At 37.3% G+C, this 13086-nt stretch overlaps 1 protein-coding gene across 1 annotated transcript in view; it reads right to left on the reverse strand.

Annotated features, from left to right (window-relative positions):
- Positions 1-13086, reverse strand: part of KCNU1 (potassium calcium-activated channel subfamily U member 1) — a gene marked incomplete at both ends in the record, with an annotated part of 137292 nt that overhangs the window by 99728 nt on the left and 24478 nt on the right. Inside the window, 3 exons of the mRNA XM_081220789.1 lie at positions 7655-7765; positions 10251-10342; positions 11286-11456. Of these exons, the coding sequence (XP_081076915.1) occupies positions 7655-7765; positions 10251-10342; positions 11286-11456 (374 nt within the window). The remainder of the gene's footprint in view (positions 1-7654; positions 7766-10250; positions 10343-11285; positions 11457-13086) is intronic.

Consider the following 13086-nt stretch of genomic DNA (forward strand, 5'->3'; position numbering starts at 1 on the left):
TAACAAAATTATTTCCAATAGAAAAATCTAGAAACAATGCAAATCACACCAAGAGTGGATAAATAAACTAAGGTTTACTCTGTCAATGAAATAGCATATAACAGTAAACAATTAACTACAGCAACACTCAGAAAAATGAGTGTATCTTAGAAATATAAAATGAGGAAAATCTAAGTACCACAAGATTCCATTGGTGTGATCTTCCTTCTGTAAAGTTAAACATAGCTAAACATTTTGACTGTACATAATTGCAATAAAACTATAGGAGAGATAAAGAATGATGATGATGTACAAAACAATTGAGAGCAGTATGAAATGTGGGTAGGATCATATAGTTAGATACAGGTTCTGTTCTAAATTTTGTCTTGATGGTGAGTTCATGTACTGGTGCTTAGGGCATTATTAAAAACAGCTACTTACAAAAACAAACAACCAAAATGTGCTTATGTATAAGTCAAGTACAAAGGTTGTTGTAAGAATCACGATAAATCCAATTCTAATTTCCCAACACTAAAGAAGAAAACTAAATCTAGTTATGCCATACCTCTGCTGAAAATCCTCCAAGAATTCAGAACTGATTCGGAGAAAAGGCAACTTCCTTAAAGCCAAATCCTTATAAGAGACTATACAATACTTTTGTTATCTGGCCCACTATCAACTGCAATATTTGGAAATTCTCTGAACTTGTCAATCCTCTTGAGTAAAACTTCCCCTATTCCCTTAAAACATATGTGAACAAGTGAGAGCTTTGCATGTTTTCATATATTAAACATCACTAGAGCTGGGGCCTTTGTTTTCAGGCATAGTAAACTAGATAATTTCAGCCAACCTTCTACTAAGGATATATAAAAATGCTGGATGAAATATAAAAACATCTAATAAATCATGAAAGACATAACCAGACCGTGAAGAATTTCCAGGCCAAAATCTGTAAGAAATCAAGGTCTTGGAGGTTAAGTCCAGTCCCCCCACCCCCCAAAGCATTTAGTAATTCAGAAGATACAGCTACCAAACTGAGCTAACATTCTGGTGATGTCATAGGGTAAGGGGTCCAAAAACTTCCAGCTCCCCTGACACACAAAATGAAGACTTTAATAACTTCTCCAAATTTTAACCTGGCATAACAAAGGTATGCAGGCATAGAAGAAGTGAAAAATTGAATAAATTAGTTTTCAGATGTACTTTCATTCTGAGTTTGTCACCTGGGTAGTACAGTGAACCTCAAGTGTTGAATTTGGATTTATGTGGTCCTAAGGCACAAGTGCCCCATTGTACTTGGAAGTAGTAAATAAATATCCTCTCTGGGGACTTCCCTGGTGGTGCAGTGGTTGAGAATCTGCCTGCCAATGCAGGGGACATGGGTTCAAGCCCTGGCCTGGGAAGATCCCACATGCCATGGAGCAACTAGGCCCATGAGCCACAATTACTGAGGCTGCACATCTGGAGCCTGTGCTACACAACGAGAGAGGCCGCAATAGTGAGAGGCCCATGCACCGCGATGAAGAGTGGCCCCCACCTGCCACAACGGGGCAAGAGAAAGCCCTCGCACAGAAACGAAGACCCAACACAGCCATTAATAAATAAATAAATAAATAAATAAATAAAAATTAAAAAAAAATCCTCTCTGGACGAATGTAATATTTTTCTAGGCTACCAGTTATTTCTATAAACATTTTTAATAGAAGAATAAGCACATAATCTAAGACAAAAAAGCACACAAAGAAAAGAAGATACTATGTGTAACAACCAGTGGAAACAACAGACAAGAAAAACCAAAGACTTAAGACATTGAATTACTGGACACAAACTACAACATAATTATGTTTATTTTATTGAAATGAATAAAAGGTAACCTTGGAAACACAAGCAACTATGAAAACAGAGAATATCTGATAAAGAACCAAATATAAATTCTGGAACTGAAAAATACAATAACTCAAATTAAAAACTCAATGAATGAGTTTGTAAATAGATTAAACACAGATAAAGAGAGAAGTAGGAACCTGGAAGGTAGATCAGAATAAAGTATCCAGAATGTAATATAGAGATACAAAAAAGAGGAGAAATACAAAACAGAGGGTAAGAAATATATTTGGCACAGTAAAAAAAAGGACTAACATTCTTATAATCGAATTCCCAGAAAGGGAGGAGAAAGAACACAGTGAGTGACAAGGGCAATATTTGAAGAAATAATTGAAAATCTTCCAGAAATGGTGGAAAACACCAACCTGGAGACTCAGAAAGACTCATGAATACTAAGCACAATAAATTATCAGAAATTCAAAACTACACACATCATAGTAAATGTATAACATACTTTCACATTAAGTACAACACATAATTTTTTTAAGAAGATAATTCATGAAAGAAGATAGTTTAACAGACTTCTTAATAGCAAAAACAAAAGCCAGAAATCAACAGAATAATACTTTCATGGTTCTTAAGGATAAAATGTGGCAGCTTAGAACTCTATATCCATAAAATTATCTTTCAAGAATGAAAAGAAGGGGCTTCCCTGGTGGCGCAGTGGCTGAGAGTCCACCTGCCAATGCAGCGGACACGGGTTCGTGCCCTGGTCCGGGAGGATCCCACATGCCGTGGAGTGGCTGGGCCCGGGAGCCATGGCTGCTGAGCCTATGCGTCCGGAGCCTGTGCTCCGCAATGGGAGAGGCCACAACAGTGAGAGGCCTGCGTATCACAAAAAAAAAAAAAAGAAAGAAAAGAAAATAGATGTCCTTACATTGAAAAAAAAAAAAAAGAGCTTGTCACTGGCAGATCTGCACTTAATTTAGGATAAAAATGGGCAAAAAGACGCATAATAGAAAATAATAGGAAGAAGAATATGTATATATTAAATCACCTTCTGTATACCAGAAACTAACACAACGTTGTAAATCAACTATATTCTAATTTAAAAAATGGGCAAGATAACAGCCATTTCATAAGAGGGAACCCAAATGCCTTATACATATGAATATATGCTTGGCCTCATTACTAACCAGAAAAATGAGATTATAAACCACAATAAGATACACTGTCTTGCGAAACACTATTCCAAAGAACGGCTAAAACTAAAAAGACTGACATTTCTAAGTGTTAGGTAGGATGGGAAGCTACATTTCCAAGCAGTAGTAAGGCTGTATATGGTAAAAGGAGCTCTCAGTGCTGCTGGTGGAAGTGCAGACCAGAAAAAACATTTTGAATGACTGACAGTTCTGTTACAGGAAGAGTTACTACCCTGCAATTTAATGCCTGGGGAGCAGGACACATATATAAGAATTTTCAAAGCAACATTCTTCATAATAGCCAAAATAGAGGAGAAATGTCAACCAACAGTAGAATGGATTAAGAAAAATTGTGGTGTATTTATATAATGGAATGCTCTACTACACAGTAATGAAAATGAATAGGTACAGCTACATCCAGCTGCAACAAGGATGAATCTTACAAACGCAATATTGAACTAAATAAATTTATATTCCACTTATGTGAGTTTAAAAACAGGAAAAACTTAAATATTCTAAATAAACATAGGAAATAGGACAATTAATAAATGTAAGGTATAAAGTCAAGATCATAATTATCTCTAGGGACTAAAGATTGGGTTATAATTGGGGAGGGTTTTCCTGGGGTGCTGGCAATAGCATATATCTTGATTTGGGTGGTGGTTACATGGGTGTTCACTTCATAGTAATTCATTTTAATGTATACTGTAATTCTATGTAATTTTCTTTCTGAGTTATAATTTGGGATAAAGAGTTTTAAACATGCTGCTTAATTATTACCTTGCTATTTTAAAAATAAATGTAAGTTCTAAGATATTTTTTCTATGCTCCAGTGACTCCTGTGCAACTCTTGGGAATTTTTCACTCAACTTTTGTTCTTATGAGATTATTTAATGTTGAAAACATTAGAAAACATTTATTGCTATGCATGTGATATATCTATTGGAAAATATTTAATGAGAAGACATATAAAAAGGAGGCGATCATTAAGTACTGGAAGAAAATTTGAGGAAATGTACTGTTATCAAAGACCAACATTTATTAGCCATGATGATATAAACACTGTTGCTGTAATTACAAATTAGGATAACTATAATGGAACAACTGAAGAAGGGAAAGTGGTGAAGAGGGCTGAATAATATACATCTGCAAAATATCAGGTGATGAATAAATACTGTGTACAACTGAGGAGTCAGAAGAGTGATAAAACATAGATTTAAACTTAGAAGAAATAGTTACCTCTGAGCAGTGAGACTGGAAACATAGGAAGGGGTTAAATATTTGGTGGTAAGTATTTTGCTATTTGATGTGTAAGTTATGTTCCTGTATTACTTTCCGGAATAGTACTATCTTCTGGATTCCTACACGGATCTGACCCATCCCTCAACAACTGCTGAATTAGGTGACCCTTACAGCAGCGGTCCCCAACCTTTTTGGCACCAGGGACCGGTTTCATGGAAGACAATTTTTCCATGGATGGGAGGTGGGGCGGTGGATGGTTTAGGTAGTAAGGTGAGTGATGGGGAGTGGCAGATGAAGCTTCGCTCGCTCGCCTGCCGTTCACCTCCTGCTGTGTGGCCCGGTTCCTAACAGGCTGTGGACAGGTGGGTTGAGGACCCCTGCCTTACATGTTATGACAACGTGCCTGTGTGTACATGATTTTCATTTATCCTGATCAGCATTATTGTACCTTTCCAATCTGAGAACTGATATCTTTTTTTCAACTCTAGAAAGTTTTCATCTTTTCATTTGATTGTGAAAAATTGCACATATACAAAGTGTATAGGATGTATGCATTCAATATAAAGAATCATAAATCAATATTTATGTACCCACTCAGGCACAATAACAATACAAACTACTCAAGGAAATAAATATCTCATCATTATTCATTGTTGTATATTCTCTAAGCCTAGTTATCTGGCTCTTCTGGATGTTTTGAGAGCTACATAATATCAATTTTTTTCTGTTAATTTAGCCATAGTTAGTTTTTGTTGCATGCTACTAGTTATCCTGAATTATAGAAACATAAATTAATATTTTACCTTTATGACATTTTATAATATAATATCTTGGATATTGTTTTGCTTTCAATAATAAGTAACCAAAGAAAGAAAAGTGTCAATTTCTATATCAGTTACCTAGGTTTGCACAAAATCTGGCACAATCTTTGTGGCTTAAAATAATGAGTTATTATTTCTTGAAATTCCTTGTTTTGACTGGGCTCAGCTGGGTGAGTCTTCCGCTCCATGCGGTTTTGTTGGAGACATGACTGTTTAGCTGAGAGCTCTAGTGGGCTAGAACCTCTGAGATGGCATCACTTACAGGTCTGTTGCCTCAGCTGGGCTTCTGGAGGAGCTGGCAGCTGGATGGGCCTCCTCCCCCAGAGGAGGTTGTGAACTTCTTACATAGTGGTCCACGGTTTCAAGACACTGAGCGCAGAAGGTAACAGGCTCTTTATGGGTTGGTCCTTTAACTGGCTCAGTCATTTACACGTTTCATTGGTTAAAATGAGTCAAAAGGCCAGCCCAGATCAATAGAAGGGAAGCTAGAAGACTCCACTTTTGATGGGAGGAGGAGAATATGTGTAAACATTTGGGAGGGGTTTCTGGTAGCTATCTTTTAAAAAACAATCTACCATAGTCTTCCCTCTGCTGAATTCTATTTCTCAAGTTAAGTCAAAGGCCAGCACAGGTTTATTGAGAGGAACAGCACGAATGTACAGTAAGGAAAGGTAATGTGAACCTCTGCACCAAAGGAAGATCCACCACAATCACAGACTCTGATAATTGCTTTAAAGCAAATAAATGGCGTGATGAGATAGGAGGATTAGAAGACGTTAATTTAGATACGTTGGCCAGGGAAGGACTCTGAGTGCTGGGAGATGAAAATAAATCAGTCACATAAAGCAGAAGAGCTTCTGAGCAGAAAGAACAGATCAATAAAGTAGCCTTTACAGAAGTTCAGGAGAGACAAGATAGGAACTTTGAACAGGGTTGTGAGAGTGGAGACAAAATGGTAGAATTAGGATTTATGTAGGAGATGCAACTGATGATGAACGTGTACACAGGGTTTGAGGGAGACAGTAAAGTCAAAGACAACACCTAGTTTTCTGTTTTAAGGACCGGCATTGATGAGGTCCCACTTGCTGAGACAGGAAAAGCTGTTTCCTTTCCTTCTTGTTTTTTAATGTTTAATTTTTTAATTTGCCTTGTGAGATGGAAAAGTTGGATATTAAATCATGAGTTTACTTTTGAAAATGTTGAGTCTGAGGGGCCTTTGAAACGCTGGGGTGGAAATACCCATTAAGCAATTAGTTGTGTGACTATGAAGCCACAGAGAATGTCTAGTGGGGGACATCAATTTTGGAGTCTTCAGAGTATAGATGTAACTGACAAAATTCTAGATAGGCACTTCCAACATTTTGTACCATTTAAGAAATTTCATTCATTACCTTGACGAGTACCTACAATAACCTACATTAGTCTATGAAAATACATCAGCAGATAAAAGAAGTTACTTTCCACACATTTAATGACGTCCTCTTGTCTCAGCTGGGTTACAATTATTAGCCTCTTATCACTGGTTTTAGCACTTTGGGGTTTTTTTTTTTTTTACTATTTTTTAAGTAAGGATTCAAGTAATACACAAATTATTGAAAAGACAGGCATGACAATGATCCTGAAGCAGAATTCCTGGCTGTCTGTCAACAGCACCATAAAGAAATTCAAAATGCTTACTGGTTTTCTCACACCTGAGAGCCCAAGGTGACGGTGGGTTGAAGGTGTCAGAATGTAAAGAGAGTACAGTGTTCAACTATGAAATATGTGAAGGCCGAGGTGATCCGATAGGCAATCCTGGATAAAATCAAAATGTCATGTCATATCTGGGTGACTTATTTAGTGAGTGATATCTGGATAATGGATTGACCACTTGGAAAAAAATAAAGAAGTTAGTTCCCTACACATTACACGAAGTCAATTCCAGAGAGCTTAAACATAAAACATTTCAATATGAAAAACTAAAAATGCTAGACAGATAGTTACTTAATTCTAGGACAGAGGGGTCTAAGCGTGTCAGAAAAGCAGAAAGCCAAAAGGGAAGAGCTGATGGATTAGAGTCCATGTAAATCGGATGCTTCTGTATTCGATTTACAACAAAAGCATGCAAAAAAATTAAAAAGCAAAGGGAGAGGAAAAAAATATTTACAACATATGACACAAAGCAGCTAATATAAAAATATAATGAGGGTTAAAAGTCAGCAAAGTAACAGAGGACCCTCCTCATAGAAAAGAGGATAGAAGAAATGAAGAGCCATTTCAAAAAAAACACAAACCATCAAAACACACAAAAATTGCTCAATCTCATTAGGAACCAAAATTGTAAAATAGAACAGTTAGAAACCACGTTGCCTACTTAAAACTCTTTTTGTATTAAATAGGCATTTCCCAGTGTTTCACTGGGAAAAACATCTGGCAAGATATATTTTCAGAGGTTAACTCTGGTCATGAACTGCTTTTTCCTTACTTATTACTTACTACTATTTCCGAATTTAAAAAATTAATACCGCAAGGGCAATTTTCTTCCATTACAAATATTCACACATATTTCAAGTATTCCCTGCCCACGGGTCATATAGATACACTTACTCTCCGAGGAAAACAATCTCAGTATTGATCTCCCCTGCCTTACGACGGAGAAAATTCCTCAGGAAAGCCATCACACTGTCCACAGTGATGTTTCCACAGACCACAATGAACCTAGAAAGTGAAAACATGGGAGGTGGATCATCCCAGGAACAGAAGTATCTTCCTGTCTAGATTTAGAGATGGACAATTAGCTTAAACTTAGTTTGAAATAAAAGTTGGTATTTGATACCTTATTGTAGTTTTGATTTGCATTTCTCTAATGATTAGTGATGCTGAGCATTTTTTCATGTGTTTGTTGGCAATCTGTATCGTCTTTGGAGAAATGTCTATTTAGGTCTTCTGCCCATTTTTGGACTGGGTTGTTTGTGTTTTTGATATTGAGCTGCATGAGCTGCTTGTATATTTTGGAGGTTAATTCTTTGTCAGTTGCTTCGTTTGCAAATATTTTCTCCCATTCTGAGGGTTGTCTTTTTGTCTTGTTTATGGTTTCCTTTGCTGTGCAAAAGCTTTTAAGTTTCATTAGGTCCCATTTGTTTATTTTTGTTTTTATTTCCATTTCTCTAGGAGGTGGGTCAAAAGGGATCTTGCTGTGATTTATGTCATAGAGTGTTCTGCCTATGTTTTCCTCTAAGAGTTTTATACTGTCTGGCCTTACATTTAGGGCTTTAATCCATTTTGAGTTTACTTTTGTGTATGGTGTTAGGAAGTGTGTAAGTCAGAAAGAGAAAAACAAATACTGTATGCTAAAACATATATATGGAATCTAAAAAAAAAAAAGAGGTCATGGAGAGCCTAGGGGCAGGACAGGAATAAAGATGCTGATGTAGAGAATGGATTTGAGGACACGGGGAGGGGGAAGGGTAAGCTGGGACGAAGCGAGAGAGTGGCATAGACATATATACACTACCAAATGTAAAATAGATAGCTAGTGGGAAGCAGCAGCATAGCACAGGGAGATCAGCTCGGTGCTTTGCAATGACCTAGAAGGGTGGGATAAGGAGGCTGGGAGGGAGACACAAGAGGGAAGGGATATGGGGATATATGTATGCATATAGCTGATTCACTTTGTTATACAGCAGAAACTAACACAACGTTGTAAAGCAGTTATACTCCAGTAAAGATGTTAAGAAAAAAAAGTTGGTATTTGTTCCACCTAGATTTTAAACTTAGAAACACCAAGGACTGCATCTCCAATATACAAAAGGAGCATAAGATTTCTGTAGGGAATGATTCCACACATTTAAATTACACATAGCTTTTCAGGCATTTAAGGATAACTATCGTAACTGCTAGATTTTTCTCAGTTATTTATAATTTATAATGGAGTTGCATGTGTGTTAATTTCACTTGATTTGCCACTTGACTCCTGATTGGCTGGTGTCATCTTTCTCCACTGAGGAACGACTGAGCTCGCAATGGCTCACTGATTTTCCCACAGCCAAACACTATGGCTGAGGCAGCACGAGCATCTAGGTTATTCTGGTTTATCTTCTGCACCTAAACATTATCTAGTACTCACAGAACAAGTGAGTCCAATGGAGAGGCATCTAGCACAGGTCCCCAAATCCATGCATGTAACTTCTATGGTGAAAAAGAGCTGTCAGTTTCCTTAGGCTTCACATACATAAAGAAGCTATTTTCTTCCCATTAGTCATGTAAGAAAACTGAAAGCGTAATTTTAGCCTAAGTTAACCTTATGTTTTCCAGACCTTATTGGCCTATTTAGCATGTGTGAGATGAACTGGGTTAGACTTCGGCTCATCTAGCTTATTTCATTGTTTTTAATATTTGTTTTTCATTCACTTCATTTTGTTACCTTCCTCTTCATACTCCTGGATCAATGTTGGTTTTTATCCAACTGTGCTAAGACATCACTCCAAAGGAGTTTATCTCCACTGCGCCTCTTTCCTCTACAGCAGGTAAGAGACTAAATAAAAAAGAATCGCTTTGAATTTAAGATTTCCAATTCCTTATCTTCTTAGGTAGGAAAAATCACAATGGCAATGGAGGTAACATATATCCACAGAGAAGGAGAGTAAAAACAACTCCAAATCCACTTCGCTCCTGGGAACAAACAGCTGTGCCGTGGACAGAACAGGTGATCTGTGAAGGACTGGAGGACAGGCTGAAACCCCTCCTCCCTCTAGCAAGCCTCTTCCCATGGATGAGCTTTAGGGGAGTTGGGCTAAGACAAATGAATTGAATTATTTTAAATTCGAACTGTGACTTTAATTTGATCCATTATGTAAAGTTAGCCATGAGTCAACCACATGGTTAAAATGAGTAAGACAATCAGTAATGGATATAAGAGAACAGTCTGAGATAAGGAATGTACAAATATTGGCACAATCAGCATGTGACACCGAATGACAACATATCTGTCATTCTAGTTTATTGAATCCTCTTATGAGCATCTAGATGGTCGTGTGTATCAAGTAGCAAATATCTTCTCATGGTATTTACTCCAGCATGGCCCTCTTTAGTGAATGAGGACCTTGCCAACATATCCACCTAGGCCAGGCAATAGTGTTTCGAAAGGGAGAGTGACTTAGTAGAATACCTCAAACTGTAGAAATTATACCTGAAAGCTACTTACTTCTTTCCTTTGACCACTTCATAGGAACTGGTGTATTTCCTCTTGTTACCAAAAAGCTCCACCATTTCAGGGACGTAGTTCGCAAACAGAACCTAAAATGATCGGCAAATAAAACCTGAGGTCTCATTACTTCCAAGGATACTCCAAAATTCCAAGATTACAAAGGAGAAAGCAGGTACGTAAAACTTTTTCTCTTCTAAGAAGGGCATGACTGGGAACTGTGCTTTTAAAGGGAGACCAATTTTCTTCCCTACTTCAGCCTTTGGATTTGGTTAAAATTTAATAAAATGCTTTTCATCCTTCAAAAAGATGAAAGCAAATGCAAGCAGTAAGGCAACCTCCCCACCCATTTTGTCCTGTCATCACTTCTAACTGCCCTTCTGACTCTTGCACTTGATACTATTTGGGACTTGGGGAAAAAATAAAGCATATGGGACAGAGTAGGGCTAAGGGAAAATGACAGAAATGAGGGGATATAACAATGACATGGACAGGGGGATATCAGAAAGGTAGAGTGGAGAACTCAGTGATGGTTATTAAGGAATTGCCATTAAAGTCACTAAAAGAAAAGGAGGCTTCCTTTGTCCTTGACACACTCGTGAACCAAGCACAGATGTTCACTTATCTGTGTAGTAAAATGCTGGTTTAGAGAGAGTTTACTCATTTGGGCTGGAAAGAACACAATTTCCTGCAGATCAAATCTCAAATCCCCTTCCTCTTTGGAAGAAAGACTATAATCCGATGGGCAAAAGATGAAGGAAGATGCGGTTGCTCAAATCAGTGCAGAGGCTAATTAGGAAAGTCTGCTCTCCTTTGTCTACCACCCTCATCCCTGGAAATCGAACAATTACATCATGTGCTCCAGGGGATGCAGTTTGGAAAATATGGGGTTCACATATCTCTTCATTTTCATTTGACACCCGCTCTGAATAATGCAACATTCACTCTCAAACCTATATCCCTTTGTTTCTCACCATTAACCAAATGTTTTTGGTTTATGTAGCAATATTCAAAAGATATAAAAATATTCGTCACCAAACTCCCCAGGGTGAAGAACATGATGAAGGTCCGTCCTAGGGATGTCTTGGCCACCACATCTCCAAAGCCGACAGTTGACGTTGTTGCCATGACCAGGTAAATGGACTCAAAGTATGAAATATTTTGTGAATTTCTACCTTTGAGCCAGGGATCACCAGAATTTTCTACCTGTCCAAAGAGAGAGGACTCAGGAAAGGTCTCTGAATGGAATCCAAGGAAAAAATTTATAAAGAATAAGCACAACTTTCGATTTGTTTCATTTAATTCAATCCAAATGAAAAGAGTAAATGATTCCCAGGTCGCTGTGAAGGGTTTGCAAATTGTGGGTAGTAATTGTGAAGTCTTGTTTCCCTTCATGGTGATTACTGCTCAAATCTGAGGGGTGTGTAGCTTGAGCCCACAGTGGAGATGCTCAATGGGGGGAATGGCTGACAACATCTCTTTTCCTGTGGGCACATCCTCCCATCCTGGAGCCACGGGATTCAGAGGCTGTCAGACTGAGCAATTATTATTCACCCTCATTTTACACCAGATCAGGATCATCATGAAGGAAAGCAGCACTTAAATGGGCTTCATCTCAGTGAGCTTAAGAGCATGCATGCCGGAGTCTCAGGAAGAGCAAACAAGTTTTCCAGATTACCTTCCTCTCTCCCTGCAAAAATCTTTTCAGTGATAAAAAAGAAACTCTGAAATAAGCTACAAGGATATACTGTACAATATGGGAAATATAGCCTATATTTTATAGTAACTATAAACAGAGTACAACCTTTAAAAATTGTGAATCACTATATTGTACACCTGTAACATATAATATTGTACATAAACTATACTTCAATTAAAAAAAAAAGAAACTCTGGAAAAATCTTCCTCTGATTTTCCCTCTAAGTCTTCACATTTTAAGAAACCTAGGTTTATCCGATTTTTTTTTTACCTTAAACAAAAAGAGTAACTTAGGCAATGGCATTACACTTTATAGAATATATATATAAATTTATACATATATATCATTTGTTAGGATATATAACAAACATTAATTATATAGAATATATACAAAATTTCCTTTATGTTTCTGTTTTTAGACATTTTTTCCCAAAACAGTACTTATTTCCTAGATGTTTTCCATTTCCACTTTTCCACGAGAGACGGTAACATGCTAGAGATGGCTAGGGAAAGTAGGTTTTTTGTTTTGTTGCTAAGAACCAGAATGAAACCTGGAAATAATGTGCTTTGCTTAGGCGTTCGATCACCTTTTTAAAGTGGTGTGCCAACCGCTGCCTCCTTCTTAAGTTGGATGAGTAGGTGAAGAGTGTGGGCTCCTCTAACACTCCACTCCCAAATAAGGAGATGGCATGTCTATACTTAACTCTCAGGGCTGGTAGTAGATTTGGTTGCAAAGTCTACTAATCAGCTTCCACAGATCTGGAGCCTTTACTGCTTTCTAAGACTACTGTATTGTAAGAAAACCAAGTTTGAATCACACAGATAAAACTCCTAGAGGAAAACATAGGCAGAACACTCTTTGACATAAATCAAAGCAATAGTTTTTTGGATCTGTCTCCTAAAGCAAAGGAAATAAAAATAAACAAATGGGACCTAATTAAACTTAAAAGCTTTTGCATAGTGAAGGAGACCATCTACAAGATGAAAAGACAACTTACTGAATGGGAGAAAATATTTGCAAATGATATGACTGATGAGGGGTCAATATCCAAAATATATAAACAGTTCCTACAACTCAACATCAAAACAAACAAACAAAAAAAAACAATTAAAAAATGGGCCAAAGACCTGAATAGAC

Source organism: Mesoplodon bidens (assembly GCF_964165515.1).
Source record: "Mesoplodon bidens genome assembly, chromosome: 20".
NCBI classification, from domain to species: domain Eukaryota; kingdom Metazoa; phylum Chordata; class Mammalia; order Artiodactyla; family Ziphiidae; genus Mesoplodon; species Mesoplodon bidens.